Source organism: Suricata suricatta, chromosome X, assembly GCF_006229205.1.
Source record: "Suricata suricatta isolate VVHF042 chromosome X, meerkat_22Aug2017_6uvM2_HiC, whole genome shotgun sequence".
NCBI lineage: Eukaryota > Metazoa > Chordata > Mammalia > Carnivora > Herpestidae > Suricata > Suricata suricatta.
In genome coordinates this window covers 52656129-52675275 of record NC_043717.1, presented here as the reverse complement: position 1 = coordinate 52675275, position 19147 = coordinate 52656129, and the positions used below count along the sequence as shown (strand labels likewise).

The 19147-nt window shown below is 43.2% G+C and overlaps 2 protein-coding genes across 2 annotated transcripts in view; one reads left to right on the top strand and one right to left on the bottom strand.

Annotated features, from left to right (window-relative positions):
* Nucleotides 1–4041, top strand: part of ERCC6L (ERCC excision repair 6 like, spindle assembly checkpoint helicase) — a 28786-nt gene extending 24745 nt beyond the window's left edge. The window contains exon 2 of the mRNA XM_029930597.1: nt 84–4041. Within this exon, the coding sequence (XP_029786457.1) occupies nt 84–3750 (3667 nt within the window). The 3' untranslated portion in view covers nt 3751–4041. The remainder of the gene's footprint in view (nt 1–83) is intronic.
* A 3729-nt stretch (nt 4042–7770) lies between these two features.
* On the bottom strand, nt 7771–17766 carry PIN4 (peptidylprolyl cis/trans isomerase, NIMA-interacting 4). The gene is made up of 4 exons (XM_029930598.1): nt 17618–17766; nt 14931–15004; nt 8346–8465; nt 7771–7949 (listed from the first exon to the last, which is right to left on the bottom strand). Exons 1-4 carry the CDS (start codon nt 17658–17660, stop codon nt 7791–7793), a joined length of 396 nt encoding a protein of 131 aa, XP_029786458.1. The 5' UTR covers nt 17661–17766; the 3' UTR covers nt 7771–7790.
* Between the last annotated feature and the right edge of the window lie 1381 nt (nt 17767–19147).

Sequence of the window (19147 nt, the reverse complement as noted above, 5' to 3'; positions counted from 1 at the left end):
TCCTTTCTACTCTCTCTCTCTCTCTCTCTCTCTCTCTCTCTATGTGTATATTTTTTTACCCCCCCATTTTTTTTTTTTTACAGATATGTGAAAGAGGCCAAAGAAGCAACTAAGAATGGAGATCTGGAAGAAGCATTTAAACTTTTCAATTTGGCAAAGGACATTTTTCCCAATGAAAAGGTGATGAGCAGAATCCAAAAAATACAGGAAGCCTTGGAAGAGTTGGCAGAACACGGAGATGATGAATTCACAGATGTGTGCAACTCTGGCCTGCTGCTCTATCGAGAGCTCCACAACCAACTATTTGAGCACCAGAAGGAAGGTGTAGCTTTCCTCTATAGCCTATATAGGGATGGAAGAAAAGGTGGTATCTTGGCAGATGATATGGGATTAGGGAAGACTGTGCAGATCATCGCTTTCCTTTCTGGTATGTTTGATGCCACACTTGTGAATCATGTGCTGCTGATCATGCCAACCAATCTAATTAGCATGTGGATTAAAGAATTTGTTAAGTGGACTCCAGGTATGAGAGTGAAAACCTTTCACGGTCCTAGTAAGGATGAACGTGCCAGAAACCTCAGTCGGATTCAGCTAAGGAATGGTGTCGTTATCACTACGTACCAAATGTTAATCAATAATTGGCAGCAGCTTTCAAGCTTGAACGGCCGAGAGTTTGTGTGGGACTATATCATCCTTGACGAGGCACATAAAATAAAAAGCTCATCTACTAAGTCAGCAATATGTGCTCGGGCTATCCCTGCCCGTAATCGCATCCTCCTCACAGGAACCCCAATCCAGAATAATTTACAAGAACTGTGGTCCCTGTTTGATTTTGCTTGTCAAGGGTCGCTGCTAGGAACATTAAAAACTTTTAAAATGGAGTATGAAAATCCTATTACTAGAGCAAGAGAGAAGGATGCTACCACAGGGGAAAAAGCCTTGGGATTTAAAATATCTGAAAACTTAATGGCAATCATAAAACCCTACTTCCTCAGGAGGACGAAAGAAGAGGTACAAAATAAAAAGTCAAGCAACCTAGAGGTCAGACTTAGTGACAAGAATCCAGATGTTAATGCCGTTTGTGAAATGCCTTCCCTTTCCAGGAAAAATGATTTAATTATTTGGATACGTCTTGTGCCTTTACAAGAAGAAATATACAGGAAATTCGTGTCTCTAGATCATATCAAGGAGTTGTTAATGGAGACACGCTCACCTTTGGCTGAGCTAGGTGTCTTAAAGAAGCTGTGTGATCATCCTAGGCTCCTATCTGCACGAGCTCGTCTTTTGTTGAATTTAGGGTCTGTGAAATTCTCTGTTCAAGGTGAAAATGAAGGGGAAGGTTCCTCAGATGTGGACCAGATTGATCAGATCACTGATGATACACTGATGGAAGAATCTGGAAAAATGCTGTTTCTAATAGAGCTTCTTGAGAGACTACGAGATGAAGGGCATCAGACTCTGGTGTTTTCACAGTCACGACAAATTCTAAACATCATCGAACGCCTCTTAAAGAATCGGCACTTTAAGATTTTGCGAATCGATGGAATGATTACTCATCTTGTGGAACGAGAAAAAAGAATTAACTTATTCCAGCAAAATAAAGATTACTCTGTTTTTCTGCTTACCACTCAAATAGGTGGTGTTGGCTTAACATTAACTGCAGCAACTCGAGTGGTCATTTTTGACCCTAGCTGGAATCCTGCAACTGATGCCCAAGCTGTGGATAGAGTTTACCGAATTGGACAAAAAGAAAATGTTGTAGTTTATAGGCTGATCACTTGTGGGACTGTAGAGGAAAAAATCTACAGAAGACAGGTTTTCAAGGACTCCTTAGTAAGACAGACTACCGGTGATAAGAAGAACCCTTTCCGATATTTTACTAAACAAGAATTAAGAGAGCTCTTTACAATTGAGGATTTTCAGAACTCTGCAACTCAGCTGCAGCTTCAGTCTTTGCATGCTGCTCAGAGGAGATCTGATAAGAAACTAGATGAACATATTGCCTACCTTCACTCTTTGGGGATAGCCGGAATCTCTGACCATGATTTGATGTACACACGTGATCTGTCTGTTAAAGAAGAGCTTGATGTGATTGAAGAATCTCAGTATATTCAACAAAGGGTTCAGAAAGCTCAATTCCTTGTTGAATTAGAGTCTCAGAATACAGAGCTCTTAGTGGAAAGACAAAGGACTGGAAATGAGGGGTTCTGGCCAAGAGAACCTATATTCCCTCCTCAAACAAAGAAGAAATGCCCTGAATTGAAGAAACCGCAGCCGTGGCCTTCCACACTTCTAACCCAGGAAGAAGAAATAAGTTCCCAAATAGCAAGTATAATCATTGATGATCTGCCTGAAAAGAGTCAGAATCAAGATCTCTCCGATGTAAAGGTGAATGTAACCATCTTGCAAGATGGTAGTCACCCACCTGAAAGTACATTTGATGCCGACTCTGTGGCTACTTTACCCAAGGGGTGTGGTAGTGTGGATGAAATTTGGACTAACCCCTTGGGAACGGCTATACAGAAAGAGGCATTGCAAGAGGGGCCTACGCAGGAGACACCACAAGAGAACCCTCTGGGAAATTGTAATTATTCACTTAGCAAATCGGTCAGAGCTGATCTTGGGCCACATCTAGATCAACTGAAGGATGATGAGATTTTACCTCACTGCAATCCCTGGCCCATGAGTCCCATGACCAGTGCAAATGAAAATACAGAATCGAGCACATCTGTAATTCAAATAGCTGCTGATGATGATGTGTCAGCATCTCATGGTACACTACAGGATGCTCAAGTCAGTGAGGCCAAGTTGGAAGAGGAACCTTCAGCATCCTCATCAAAGTATGCATGTGATTTCAATCTTTTCTTGGAAGACTCTGCTGCCGACAATGGACAAGATCTTTCCAGGCAGTCTTTGCAACATGTTGAGGATGAAAGTAGCCTGTGCGGTGCTGCAGCTAATTCTAAAGCAGAGGTCGAGCACGGCAAAGCCTGTCTCAGTATGGATCTTTCTGAGACACACGATGATGAGCCAGAAGAAGTAGTAGTTAATGTGAAAGTCAGAAGGAAAGCTAGAAGAATCGTTTCAGATGGCGAAGATGAAAATGATACTTTTAAAGATACTTCTAGCACAGATCCATTCAACACACCTCCCTTTCAGCTGTCACCTATAAAACAGTTTGATGCTTCCACTCCCAAAAGTGACATCAGTCCTCTGGGAAGGTTCTTTTCACTGAAAATGGCTGATAGTATAAATAAGTCTGTAACCTCTAGAAGATCCCTGGCTTCTAGGAGGTCTCTTGTTAATGTGGTTTTTGACCATGTGGAGGATATGGAGGAAAGACTTGACAACAGCAGTGAAGCAGAGGTTGCTGAAGATTACCTGGAGGATGGAGCCGAGGAAAGCAGTGGCGAGGTCTCAGAGTGTACAGAAGATCCTCCTGGCAAAACACTGCCTTCAGAAAATAAGTTAACAACACCTGAGCCTGATGCTTTGGATCAAGAGACCTCTCCTGGTGACCCAGGACAGACCTCTTTGTCTGGTAGACAGTTGGTTGATTCTCCCCAGGATGAAGCAGTGGAGGCTGTGAATGACTATGAGACCCTTGTAATTCGTGGAAAAGAACTGAAAGAGTGTGGGAAAATACAGGAGGCCTTAAACTGCTTTGTTAAAGCACTTGACATAAAAAGCGCTGATCCTGAAGTCATGCTCATGACTTTAAATTTGTATAAGCAGCTTAATAAACCTTAAGACTATAACCTGTTTATTGTTAAAATGAGACAGTGAGTATGAATTTGTACCTGTAACTGGATTCTTTGGAAGCATAAAACATTTAAGCTTAAGGTGAGAGAGATTTCAAAAAGCACGTTTTTGGTTTTAACAGTCTTGTAAATTCTGCATTTACTCCCTCTTCCTTCCTGTCCCCCCTCCCTCGTACATATATTCTAATATTCTGAACACTAGGGTAATATTTCTTTACTTGAATAGGCATATATTTTTCTTTTAGGCATGCTCTATAAACTTGTTTTTTAGAGAGTGAGTGAGGGCATTAGCCCATGAGAGGGGCAGAGGGAGGGAGGGAGGGAGAGAGAGAAAACAGGCTCCATGCTCAGCATGGTGGCATGCTCTGTAAACTTAATAGAACTATGTGATTTCTAGAAACGATTTTGTGAAATTATTCTGGACACTCTTCGTTTCATTCTGGAAATGACCACTTCTGTATATCGCACTTCAGGTAAGAATAGTAAAGTCACTTTTCTCGTTTTCTTTTCCTTTCGCTTCTTTCATTGAGATGACACTGACAAATGCATATAGGAGCACGTTAGTTTAAGCAGGAGCTTACTGGAATTCTAAATCTGTGACCTGCTTTTTAACATGCTATTTTATGCCCTCAGCACAGTTTAGCAGAAGGCTGGGATAAAGTACCTGGTGCCGGGCTTCTTTATCACTGGCACCTGACCCTGGAGTCACTTTGTCAACAGCTTAGTCATTATTCACTCACCTCCCACTGTGTTCGGATACAGGCCAGCACAGTGGATCTTTGGGTGGTAGACTGAAAAGGAGCTGGGGTGCCTCCCAGACATACAGTACAGAACTCTGCACTGGAGAAGTGGAAGTAGCTTGTATGGAGTACCTACTGTGTATTGGGTATTCTACATAGGTTCCTTGTTTAATCCTTACCATAATCCTTTGAGGTTTAGGGTGGCATTTACTTCGTTTTAGTTGAGGAAACTAAGGCTCAGTGAGGCTGTGACCTGCTCAAGAGAGTGAAATGGATATTTTAAAACCATGTGTTACTTAGTGAATAGTTCCTATAATAAACTGTCTTTGCTTCACTGAATGTACTGAGCTTTTACTGATGTTTCTGACTTCAAATGTGGGGGTTTTCCACACCAAACAGTCCTCTAGTTCTCAGCAGATGTCCATGGAGTGTCCCTACACTTCAACTCAGTTCTGACACTGCAGACTTCACAGGTTTAAGGGCTCACTCCTATAAAACTGCCCTGACCTCGGTTGTCAGTTGCTAGTATCAGGCCCCCATGTTATCCACACTTCTGTCCAACTTGGCTACAAATTGAGGATTCCCATGACTGCACCTTCAGGTTCAGTAATTAGAACACACAGAACTCAAGAAAATATGAAATACATATAATTTAAATCTACATATTATATATAAAACAATTTTAAAACTACAGATAGGGTTGCCTAGGTGGCTCAGTCTGTTGAATGTGACTCTTGATTTTGGCTCAGTCATGATTTCAGTTTGTGAGATCGAGCCCTGTGTTGGGCTCTGTGCTGACAGAATGGAGCCTGCTTGGGATTTTCTATCAAATAAATAAACTTAAAAAAAAAATAAAAGCAACTTAGAAGGGATCCATAGGCTTGGGCAAACTGCCAAAGAGCTCCATGACACAAAGCAGATTAAGACCCCTTAATATTTATTTCATAAAGTCTCTTACCTGCCCCTGGCCCCAGTTCTGGACTGCCGTTTCCAAGGACAGTCTGTGTATGTACAAGTATATGTTTGTAGATCTATGGTTTTACCCAAGCGATAGTATATTATATATGCTGTTCTGCACCAGTTTTTCATTTTAACACAGCTGTATATTTTATTGAATGGATCAGTATCATTTATTGATGGATAGTCCATTTATTTCCAACTGATGCTGTGATGAATATCCTTATACCTTTGACACATGTGATTATATCTATAGGATAAATTCCTAGAAATGGAGCTGCTGGGTACAAGGGTGTATTTATAATTTTTCTTTTTTTTTTTAATTTTGAGATTAAGAATCCTAAGCAGCCTCTGCACTGTCAGCGTGGAGCCCAGTGCGGCACTCAAACACATGAACTGTGAGATCATGACCTGAGCCGAAATCAAGAGTCACATGCTCAACCGACCCACCCAGGCACCCCTGTATTTATCATTTTGATATTGCCAAATTCTCCAAAGAGGTTATAATGTACATTTCCACCATTAATGAATACCTGTTTTTTCATACCCTTGCCAAAAATATTTTAAATGTTTTGAACTTTGCCAATCTGATAGGTAAAAAGCAAGATCTCATTTTGGTTTTAATTTGCAAATTATTTTACTCTGAATGAAGTTGGTTCATTAAGCATTGAACTTAATGAAAAAGATGCAGTTTCAAAGAAGAACTGAATGCATGTGCATTCAGTTATAATATGTATAAATTGGTATAAATCCTTAATTTTCTCATTTATCGACTCCTTTAGAACCTTAGTTGCCAGTTCAAGGTTAACTTCCCAAAGGGTTGCTTGGTGTCAGAGACCTATCCTTGCTCTGCTTTCTCAAGCTAGTCATCACTGCTTTCTCTTTTCATGCCACACATTAGTTTGCTTTTTCTTTTTTTAATTTTTAATTTTTGAGAGAGAGAGCGTGCACACGCAAGTGGGGGAGGGGCTGAGAGAAAGGGAGACACAGACTCCAAAGCAGGCTCCAGGCTCTGAGCTGCCAGCATAGAGCCCGATGCAGTGCTCGAACTCCAAGACCACAAGGTCATGACCTGAGCTGAAGTTGGATGCTGATCCGACGGAGCCACCCAGGCGCCCCTGGTTTGCTTTTTTCTACTTTACCTTTCCAGCACTTTTTCCTTTGTGGGTGACACCCTACAAAAGGCATTCACTCAGTATCCTGGGTAAACCAATGTCCTGAGCAAAGGATGCTAACTAGGTGGTGTCTCAAGCATATAACACTTTTCAGAATTTTCTTTAAGATTTTCCAAATTTACAGCCCTTATTTAGACAAATTGTTTTGAGTGGGGTTTTTAGAAGTTTTCATCTTAGACCTATTATTTTGAACATCTCTCAATGTCATACTGGTATATCTATGTATCTGAGGGAATGGAGCATCTGTTAGTCTGCTCAGTGGAGAAAATCTGGAGGACTAACCTAGGGATGCCCAGAAACGCCTTTAAAATAAATTTCTATGGCAAATGCAGCTTAGCAAGAACACAGTGTGCTAAAAGAATCACTGTTAAGAACCACATGGTTGTGTTGGCAAAATTTTATTTTTGAAGCAGTACAGTATTTATAATTCTTTATATATTTTTGTATATTATAAATATGGGAAAGTAAAATAAAAAATGCAAGTACACAGAACATTGGCTGCTTAGTCTAGTAGAAACAACAGGTAGAAGAATTGAGTGCCTTTTTTTCCTACAATATTTATTTAAAAAGAAGAATTCATAAAAAAAGTTCAGTTGAATGGCTGTTATGTACAGCATATTATATTAAGACACTGAAACTAATAACTGTCCTGGCAGATCAAAGTTGGCTAACTTAAAAAATAAGTGTTGCCTATTCCTTATTTTAGGATTTTCATATGCTAATTCATCTATTTGATGTCCGACTCAGTGTGTGAATAGTGTGAACTAGGTATTTGTCTCCCCTAGAGATGGTTTTTAAATTAACTTACAGGATACCCTGAGAATCACAGAAAGTAGTTCTGAGGGGAAAGAGACTTCAGGTTAAAAGGAATCTGCCTGACTTCTCTTTTTTTTAAAAAATCTTTTTAATTAAGTAAACTGTCCACCCAATGTGGGGCTCGAACTCACTCTACGGACTGAGCCAGCTGGGCACCCCTGCTTGACTTCTCTCTGAGAACGGCTGACTGGATACCCACTATAGGGTTCACTAACCTTTCCCCACCTCATTTTGTACCTACAAACCCACAATGACAGAGTTCATAAAATTCAAGGACTACTCAACACCTTTTAAAGAAATAAACAGAATTGTATAAAACGGTGTCAGTCTTCCGTACAATTTTATTTTCTCCCTTCAACCATAATAACATGATATCCAAATTTTGTCTTAACTGGAGGGTCTGTAAACACAGGCTTATCCAGCCCACTTACGGGCAAGGCAAATGCCGCTTCTTGAAATGGTCCCACCATGGAACCTCTGGTCATCCAACCCAAGTCGCCCTGAAAAACCGAAAAGATATCTGATGTCAGGTGGCCCTCAAAGAGGAAACAGTTCTATGGTAGCTTGAGAATTTCCCAACACGAATGCTAAGGTTCCTAGGTTTATTTGCCTGGGCTGTGAAGAAGTGAGCTCGACAAGGACAAACGGGTGGAACAGATCCAACCCTTGACTGCGCACGTAAGTACTCACAATGCTGTCGCGTGTCAGTCAGCTATGTGAGTTTGGCCATGCCTAGTCTTAGACGACAGGTGCCCTGTATGCAACTGTTCACAAGCTGGACATTTCTGCTTTTAAGATCTTTTAACCAACTTACGGCTAAAATTAAAGGCAGAATATAAAAACAACCCCTACCACTGTGTACCCTCTATGGAGGATAAATGATAACAGCACCATACCCCTTGCCTAGCTTTATCTTCACTATACTGTGCGGCTACTTCATTGAATCTCATTCCAGACTTCAACTTTTCCATGGCTTCCATGATTTTCCCATGTTTTTCACACAGAATGTGTCTGACCTACAAGGAAAAAGTATAGTCACAGAATTTATTTGGGAGACCCATACAGTTCCTTTTCTCACAGTATAGTAGTCATGTCTGGATTCCCCCCAGTAGTGAAAAAACAGATCAGGTTCATGGCAACAGAAAATCCTAAAGTCTGTTCAGTTGGGTGATGACCACAAGCTTGTTTTCTGTGTCAAGACACTATTTCAGAACTCTGTTTTTTAATTAACTTAAATTTTATTTAAAAAAATTTGTCCTTATTTTTGTGAGCGAGCGAGCGAGCAGGGGAGGGGCAGAGAGAGAGGGAGACAGAATCCAAAGCAGGCTCCAGGCTGTCACCATAGAGCCTGACGTGGCGCTAGAGCCCACAAACTGTGAGCTGAAGTCAGACACTTAACTGAGCCACCTAGGCACCCTGATTGTAGGCATCTTCTTTTTTTTTTTTAATTTTTTAATGTTTTATTTATTTTTGATACAGAGCATGAGAGGAGGAGGGGCAGAGAGAGATATACAGAATTGAAAGCAGGCTCCAGGTTCCAAGCTGTCAGCCCAGAACCTGATGCAGGGCTTGAACCCACAAACGTGAGATCATGACCTGAGCCAAAGTCGGAGTTTTAACCGGCTGAGCCACCCAGGCGCCCCTGTAGGCATCTTCTTAAACCTCTAAGTACTTCCCCCTTTGTGCACTGAGATAATAATAGTACCTACGTGTTCTCATGGGGTTATGAAGACTGAGATAATGCAGTCAAGGAATCGATAAAGGGTAGCCATTCTTTCATCAGAGTGGGGATGCTATTAAAAAACCCACTAGGAAATACTTTTTACCAAAAGAGGCCCAATATAAAGCCTTTTCACAACTCAATACTTTGAAAAAGTATCATATGTTGATTAAGAACACTCAACCCTATAGAGGTATTCAAGTTTGACCTATGTTTACATAAAGCCATGTATTTTTATTAAAATCACCCTATCTTGAAAACTGGTTTTGTCAAGGTAGCGATTTTGCAGGATTTCCAATTTCTCAAATGCAATCCATTGTTTCATATTTTAAGTGATAACACTGGGATGAGGGCTAAAGGTGTCTCCCTTATAAATGTAGAGACAAGCAAATCAAGGTTGTCCTCAGGGTTCGACTACTGGAATTGGGGAAAGGGGATTCTAGGCCCACAGGAATAACTTCCTAACTGGAGGAGATACACAGGAGATAGGAACATTGATAGCAAAGGAAAGAATGTAAAAAAGCAGAGCTCAGAGAGGCAAACTTGAATAGAATGTACGCGATGTACAGAATGTACTGTCATGGGCAGACAGGAACAAGCTGGGCACTAGAGAGGTACGTGCTGGGAAACAAGGACAGTTCATTAAGGCCTTAAGTTGGCCTGGCCAAAACAGCTTCTAGAATGCCTCCCTCTTTATTCTTCTACACTCACAAAGCAACTTTCTGGTTCAGTTACTGGGAACTAAATTACAGCATTCATGATTCATGAAAGGCGAGACCACCCAGCACTTTATACATGAATAAACAAATATTCTGGTCTGGACAGTCTGTCAGGTTAGACATAATGACTCAGTAGTACCTGTGGGGTTTGCAATGTTGCAACTGGCAACTGTGTAAGACTGGCATACTAGAAGACAGCCAACCCTGGGGTGTCTGGGTGGCTCAGTCAGTTGAGCATCCAACTCTTGATTTTGGTTCCAGTCATGATCTCACTGTGGGTTTGAGCCCCACATCAGGCTCTGCAGTGATAGTGCAGAGCCTGCTTGGGATTCTCTCTCTGCCCCTCCTGTGATTCATTCTCTCTCTCTCTCAGAACAAACAAACAAAAAAAGAGAGCCAACCCAGAGAGAGAATTTGTGAATGATTAGCATGGACGTAGTAGCTGACCCTATGGGAGGTAATGAGATTGCTCAGGGAGGCTATGTAGAGTGAGAATAGGAGAAACATAGGCTAAAGACATCCCCGGAGAACACTGATGTCTAAGCAATAAGCAAAGAAAAAAAGCTCAATAACCATAATACAAAAGGAAGGGTCAGAGAGGTAGGGAAGGTATGTTAACAGAAACCGAGACAAAAGGAAGTTTCAGAGAGGAAATGGTCAACAGGCTTACATGTGGCAGAGTGATCAGGTAAGAAGTACAACCAATTTAGCAATGAGTGATCGATGACCTTAGCAAAAGCAGTTTCAGAAGAGGAGAAAGTGCAGAAGCCAGATGGGGGTGAGCAGACAGAGGTGGAGATGGGAGGCGGGTAGGGAATGTGTGTGGGGTACTCCCCCACCTGAGGTCGAAAAGGAGAAAGGGCTCTTATAAGAAAGTGGTCACAAGGGGGAGGGAGGAAGGGGGTGATGGTCACGGAGGGGGGCACCTGTGGGGAGAAGCACTGGGTGTTATATGGAAACCAATTTGACAATAAACTATTATAAAAAGAAAAGAAAAAAAAAAAGAAAATGGTCACAGACACGTATATATTTTAAAGGTCCCTGGGCAGAGTCTCAGAATGAAGGGAAAGATGCAGTAAAGAGGGAAAGGTTGAAGACAGAACAAACAAAGATGGCAGAGATAATGCAAGAGAAGGGCTGGCACTCAGAGCACTGCTTTAAAAATCTGTTAGCCTTAGAGAAAGAAAGATGAGAAGACAGAGCAGGGAGGTGTGTGACAAGAACTTTGTTGGGAAGAGTCCAGAAAGCCAACAAGTTCCTAAGTCTGGTTTCCATTTCCAACTTAACAATATTTAAAAGTTAATAATTGCTAGGCATGTGCTAAGCCCTTTACATGCGTTATCTCATGAAATCCTGACATCAACCCTGTGACACTGGGTCAGTGTTTCTCAACCCTGGCAGCACTTCAGAATCGTCCTCAGTGCTTCTGAGGGGCGCCTGGGTGGTTCAGTTGGTTGAGCATCCAACTTCGGCTCAAGTCATGATCTCAAGGCTTGTGAGTTCCAGCCCTGCATCAGGCTCTGTGCTGACAGCTCGGAGCCTGAAGCCTGCCTCAGGTACTGTGTCTCCCTCTCTCTCTGCCCCTCCCTCAGTCATGCTCTGTATGTCTCTCTCTCTCTCAAAAATAAATAAACATTAAAAATTTTTAAAAAGATAAATAAGAAATCCACCAAGGTCCAGGCCCCATCCTTGGGATTCTAAGGTAGCTGGTCTGGGGTAGGACCCTGGACACTGGTAGTTTGAGAAGCTGTCTAGGTGAATCTGATGTACACCAGCGTTAAGAACCACTGGACGAAGTTATCTACTGACTGACTGGAGCAGGGTGGTGGATGGCTTGAGGTGTGTGGCAAAGGACTGCTGAGCAGTACTGACAGCCTAGGTAAGGTTAACCAGGAATCAGTGGTCCCAATTCCCCAGGCTCTGTGACTCTCCAGCAGGGTCCAGCAGTTCCATGTTTAAACGTAAAGGAAGTAGGGATGCCTGGGTGGCTCAGTCGGTTGAGCTTCCGGCTTTGGCTCAGGTCATGATTTCACAGTTCATGAGTTCGAATCCTGTGTCAAGTTCGCTGCTATCAGCGCAGAGCTTGCTTTGGATCCTCTGTCCCCCTGCCTCTCTGTCCCTCCCCTGGTCTCTCTCTGTCTCAAAAACAAATAAATGCTAAAAAAATTTTTTTAATGTAAAGGAAGTAAACCACTGGACTGATCCAGAGTTGATAGTCTGGCAGGTGGATGCAGCAGCTGACCAAAGGGAAAAAGAATTGGGGCTCCTGGATCCAGTGGTCAAGCTCTTTGATGTAATTTCCAGCTTACTGGACATACGGGGCTTGGGTGACAGACACGAAGCCTGGGAGATGATGGGGAGAACAGGCGGACTTGAGGGCTAGAGGTCTGTGTGTAGAGAAGAACAGAACATGATTAGAGGAGGCAGGAAGCAAAGGGAAAGGAGGAAAGCTGTGGTTGGCAGGTGGATTTCAGAATCCAGACAGCTCTAGAGACGCAGGGCAGGGTATGGGCTCGGGAGTGGGACTGAAAGGAGGACAGCATGATGCGGAAGGAGCCTAGCCCCTAAAAGGCTGGAGGCTTGCAGGGTTCCCTTCGTGCTGGACCTTTCCAAACACCAGAAACAACCCAGATATCTTCTAGCAGGTGAACAATCATACATACTACGGCACACCCATTCCACAGCACACTACTCAGCTATACAAAGGAACAGACACTTGATATGTGAAATCTCCAGAGAATTATGCCAGTGAAAAAGCCAAAAGGTTACATATTCCGTCATTCCATTCATGTAACATTCATGAAATTATAAAATTACAGAAATGGAGAACAGATCAGTTGCTGCCAGGGGTTAAGGACAGAGGGAAGGTCGGGGAGGAAAGTGGGTATGGCTATAAAAGGGCAACAAGAGGGATTCTGGGGGTGATGGAAACGTTCTGTATGTTTCCTGGGTCAACGTCAACCTCCTGGTTGTGCTGTCGTAATAGAGTTTGACCTAACATGTTACCGTGGGGGGAAACAGGGTAAACAGCACATGTACAATTTCTTACAACTGGAATGTGAGTCTCAAATTATCTCAAAAGATGAGGTGCCTGGGTGGCTCAGTCGGTTAGGTGTCCAACTATGGATTTTGGCTCAAGTCTTAAGCCATGGTTTGTGGGATTAAGGTACACATCAACCTCTGTGCTGATAGCATAGAGTCTACTTGGGATTCTCGTCTTCCTCTCTCTCTGCCCCTCCCCTGCTCATGTGCTCGCTCTCTCTCTCAAGATAAAATAAAAATAAGATAAAATTATCTCAAAAGAAAAAGCTCAACAAGAGAATTTAGTCCCGATCAACTTTCCTACGTGCCACTTCTTTCCACACACCTCACGCACAGCTACTGAACTCATTTTTTTTTTTTCCAGAAAGAGCAAGATACCTCTGTAAAGCAACATACATTGGAGCAGTCTCTTGGGTTGGGTGCTTGTACAAGTCAGCACGTAAGGTGAAATTGTGTATGGCCAAAATTGCCCTACAATATCCCTTACGAAGACACCGTATTGGAGACCAACACGTCAGACCTCGTCAAACCCATCACAGCCTGTCTCCCCCAGCCTGCAGCAACAATGACCACTTCTTCAGCTGAACACCAGATGAAGTAGCTGGTTTGCGTTTAAGACCCACGTTTTATGAAAACTTCTCTTTGGGTATCAGAATCCCACTTCACATAACTGTATGCTCATACGAGAACAGAGATCAATTCTCTGAGAATTCTCATACAAGAACAGAGATTCATGTCTCCCAACTCACTTTCTCTGGAGCATAGGGTCATCGAATAGAAAAATGGGTAGAAAAGCCCACACTATTTCTATAGTCTCTCTTTTTGTGGCTGCATGTGTATGGCTGGATTTATATGATGCAATTCCATTACTCCACGTAGTATACAGCAATAAAATTTATGTCTTTAGCTAACTGCTCCAACTACACTGTGATAATAGAAACCATTTCTTACCTGTTTTTTTAAAGATATTTTAATGTTTATTTATTTTTGAGAGAGAGAGAGAGAGACAAAGTGTGAGCAGGAGAGGGGCAGGGAGAGAGGGAGGGAGACAGAGAATCTGAAGCAGGCTTCAGGCTCTGAGCTGTCAGCAGAGCCTGATGTGGGGTTTGAACTCATGAACCGTGAGATCATGACCTGAGCTGAAGTCGGAAGCTCAACCAACTGAGCAAGCCACCCAGGCGCCTGTTTTTTAAATAGAAACCGTCTCAGTACAGTGCTTGGCACAGGGCAGATGTCACTAAATCCTTACTGCATGAATGAATACAAGTATGGGATCCCATACTCTGAATGAAAAAATCAAATTGCCTTGTTACGTAGCACTAAGTAGTAAGGTTCTGTTCACAGACTATGTTTTCCCAGGGCAGATGACACTCCTCTGGGACTAGGTCAAGTACTTCAAGTAGTTAGTTATTTGTGACTGCCTCCCATCCCAGTGTTCATGGTCAGGGCCTTGACTTGTAGCTTACCAGTGGGGGAGTGACATAAAATATTAAAATATTATTTCCTTCTGACAAACAGTTCATTCACTTACTGGGGAAGATCTAACTTAATACATTTTAAGAAAAAATACAAAGTATGAAGAAATTCTGGATGTTTGAGGAAACAGTTGAGAAAATACTTACAACAGAATTATTTCTCATAAGTGAGACTGGACCCTGTTTTCCAATTTTATGTTATCTTGATTTTATATCAGTAGTAGGCTAGCCTCTTTTTTTATTTATTTACTTTGGGGGGTGGAGGGGCAGAGAGAGAAAAAGAGAGAGAATCCCAAGCAGGTTCCATACCGTTTCAGTGCAGAATCTGATAAGGGGCTCGATCATGACCAGAGCTGAAATCAAGAGTGAGATGCTTAACCGACTGAGCCACCCACACGCCCCAGTAGGAGGCTAGCCTCTTAGAATGGGTTAAGCATACTGTCTTTTCCTTTTCTGGGCACCAAAATAACACATGTGTATATGTTATCGATATTTAACATGAAAGAAAAGGAACTAGTAACTCACCTTTACTGCACTGCCACCGCCTTTGGGGCCCTGAGCCTTCTTGTCAGAACTGTCACTCCCAGAGGCTGCTCCCCCTTTAGAGAAGAGATCACAAGTACTCATTTAAAAGGCATCTTAATATTTACAAAAAGGTCCAACACAAGAGGAATGGACACTTGTCATAGCACCATGCTTCAAAAGGGCACTCCGCCAGACACTTTACTACATGAAGCTACGTTTAATCTGCGACTCACCTGTCTTAAAACAAGAAATTTGTGCCCACATAAGCCCTTCATAGAAAGCAGTTATACAAGTGAGTCTGCTAATGGATGAACGAGAGTGCCAAAAGCCTGGTCCAGATTCACTGGGCCCAATTTGAAATCCTGCTTTCTAAGAGCAAATCCCTGAGCTCCTGTAAAATTTCTAATAAGCACTGCAACTATGTATTTGAGTACTCACAATTCCAATAATTTACTTTAAATAAAGATCAAATTTCCCACCACCCATATGTGGCTAAAGAATACATTCACATCCAAGTTCCTGGAGTGTCCTGCATTGCCTATTGATACCCTCCTAAGAAAAGTTGTTGATATTCAGATTAACAACCACAGGCAACATCTTACATTTTACTATTATGTCATCTCCCCACTATGTCAACTTCAGTGTTCATGGCAGCATACTTACTGTTAGAGGCTAATGTTCCTAAAAACTATTGCTGGATTAAATGTTCATCTCAGTAAACATTCCCTAAATAACTACTAAGTTCCAGATACTTCATCAAAGATGAACAAACCATGGTACCTTCAGGAAGCTCATTGCTACGCGGGAAGACAGACACGTAAAACAGATCATTTCAGGAGAATGACCTCTGATCTACGAACAGAAGGCTGTGGAAGCACAGGGGGCCATTTTAGCCAGTCAGGGAAGGTTTCCTGGATGAGCAGAAGCTGACTAGGTGAAGAAAGGACAAGGATGAGGAGACGCTCCAGGGTGGTGGAACTTCGTGGTGTGTGTAGGAAACTATGGATGAAGCCAGGTCTGAGGTGGGAGTGCTGTGAGGTAAGCCCAGGGGAAGTGGCTGAGGCTTAGGGCATGAGGGCCTATGGGCCCCACTAAGGAGCCTGGAGTTTATATTAGAATAGGGAACCACTGGAAAGAATTAATCAGTAGACTCCATCTTAAAATTGTCTTAGTATCTCCAATGCCTAACAGTGTGCTTGGCACACAACAGTTGTTCAATAAATGTCCAAGTAAACTGAAAACCCAAAATGCTGACCACCAAATGCCTAGGAGAATGTTACTGCCAAAGGAGTTATATTACACCAAACTCTTAAGTGGGTTTGCTACACATTCACTCTTGAACGATTATGCCTTCCTGTTATCCCAGCCTCTCCCTGGGTGGATGCTGCCACCTTCTAACTGCCACCTTGTTCTCTTTGATTGACTGAGGACCCTGGCAGCAGTTCCAGGCCGCCTTTCCGCCCTCACTCTTGCCATCATCTTGGATGACCTCACTACTTGGATGACCTCACTACTTAGGCTGAGGAATCACCCAACGACCTAACTTCACACTTCTGGACCTCCCTCCTCCTCAATGTCCATGCCTTCTACTCCAGGCCAACTGCTCCCAAGAGCACAACACAATGGAACTGTGCCACCGAGAACTAACAGTTCAGTCTCTGGCTACAACTTCATGTTCTTCCAGCTTTCTCAGGCCTTGCTTCCACAGCACTGGCTCTTTGACTTAACAGGAACCACTCCCCACTTCGGTACCTTTATCCTGCGGTGTTCCCCTTAGCTACAATTTCTCCTTCCCCTGCCAGTCTGGAAGGCAGCTATGCTCACCACTATACCACCAACGCTGCTCACCTTCCCCTGCCAGTCTGAACCCATGCTCCATCATCCTTGTTCCCACTGGCACTCTTAATTCCCTTGTCCTGCTATTCTATTCTCACTGTCCAACAAACCCTCAACCTTGGCTCAAAGCTACACCTAGATCTTTTCAATCTTATATTCTGCCAGTTGCAAGTTACCAGGTAAATCATGACTGTACAGTGTCCTCTACAAATTCATGGCCTTCAACTTCAGGCTCTCAGCCTTGAGGGCTGATCCTTTTATTACTGTTTCCTTCCCTTTCCCATCACGCCTGATGACTACTCCAAGCCTTTACCACTCTCAAGAACCCCACTCAGTCCTTGCCCCTCAGTCTTAAAAATTACCCTTGCCTTCCACTTTAACAAGAAATTGAGGCCATGAATCATGGTTCCCCATAAACTCCACCATCCGACAATGGCCCCAATTTTTACAACCACACCCATCCTCGTCTCCTTCCCTATGGCCTCAAGCCATTCAAAGGTCAACTTCTCCACCTCTGCCCTAGACTCATTTTCTCCAACTTCACTCCTCTGGCCCCTTACCTCTCTAACTCTACCGGATCCTCACTCTCAAGTTTTCCCCATTTTAAGGAAACAAGAAAAACTTCCTTTTAGTCTTTTGTCTTCTTCTATCTACCATCTAATTTCCCTGCTTTTTCAATTTTAAAGGCTCTCCAGAGAAGTCCGCATTGTCTCCAACTTCTCACTTCCGGGTCAATCCTCTAGTCACTGGCCACCCGCTGCCCCCGTCCCAGGACCCGGGGACCCCCGGTCTGCCCCCTCCCCTCCCTCTTCACCCGATCCCATTCTCTCTGGCTGCTCTGGCCGCTCTACCTTTCCCCTCTTTCCCGGAACCGCTTTTTCTCTTCGGCGGCATCTTCGAACCTTGCAGCTAAACAGTCAAAGGCTTCGGTTGCCTGACAAAGCCCCTTCAGGCGCCACGGGCATGTCCGAAACAAATGCCCGAAGACGGCATTGAACTTGACTGTTTTTGCTGCGGCCCTGGAAGCAGGCAAAATTTGGGGCAGACCCGGTCCTTGGGCACGCGGACCAGTGGAGCTGAAGATGTCTGACCAATAAGAAGTTTGCGTAGGTTAGAGGGGCGGTACCAATGGTGGAGCAGGGGCGGGAAGCCCCGCCTTTGCGGGTTTTTTGTTGTTGTTGTTCCTTCGGGTGCCCGCCATTATTTGCGCCAACTGCCAGGCTCCATCACTCTCCCACCCGTCTCCTCCACGCATGCGTGTGGGCCTCTGCAGTCCTTTGGCGCCGGCTCTAGCCAATCGCGCAGGGCCTTCAGACAAAGGGAAAGGAGGAAGAACCTCGGTGATTGTCCCTCTTGCTGCCTCCTACGAACTGGCCTTGCCCTGCCTTGTGGTTTTTCATTTTTAAATTTTATTCTGCAGTTGTAGCTGATTGAATTTAAAAGATAATAATTTAAAAAAAAGCTATCACCCCTCTCCCTCTTGCAGAACTCTATCATGGAGAAAAATTGGAAACGGTCTAAATGCTTCCTTAATAGGGTATTGCTTAAATAAATAATGTTTGAATCACACAAAAGGATATACGCCATTTAAAATAACAAGTGTAAAGCTGTCTGTACAGACACAGGAAATGGCCTTAAGGAAGGTTACAGACCAAGCTATAGAATATGATTCATTTTTTGGAAAAAAAGTATACAGTGTGCTCTATCATATATGCATAAAAGACAGGAAGGCTACTTAGCCAAATGTGACCAGTGGTGCTAATACAGGTTGTTGTATGTGTTTCTGTGTATTTTCCAAATTTTCTGTAATGGTGCAGCATAAAATAGTAGTTAAAAGCCTGGATTCTGGAGCCAGACTGCCTGGCTTCAAATCCCTGGTCCACCATTTGGCTACCAGCTCTGTGACCTTGAGGAAATTACTTCATCCTTCTTTGGCTCAGTTTCACTATCTGTAAAATGGAGTTGATGATAATAGTACCTACTCACAGGACGTTAAGAGAATTAAACACGTTTATATTTGTAAAGCACAGAAACCAACAACTAACTCCTAGAATGTTGGCATTAGATGAATGAGTTTTGAATGTGTCCCCACACTTTCTTCCCCTACCCATAACCACTCTTCTCCTGATTTGTATATAAGGTCAGACCTTTTTCTTAGGCTCCATAAGATAGCTGTCCCAGCTTGCCATTACCAGCTAGACTATATAGGTCCTCCAGTTCAGAGTTTAGTGTTTGGATACAGCCTTGCTGGACTAGGGGTGCTTCATGCCCAGACCTAAGGATCAGGCATTTTTGACACTGCCCACCCCCAACTCATACATAACAAGCAGCCCCCTCTTGTTGTTCTGCTGTGACTTCTGGACACAGCACATCTTGGGTGC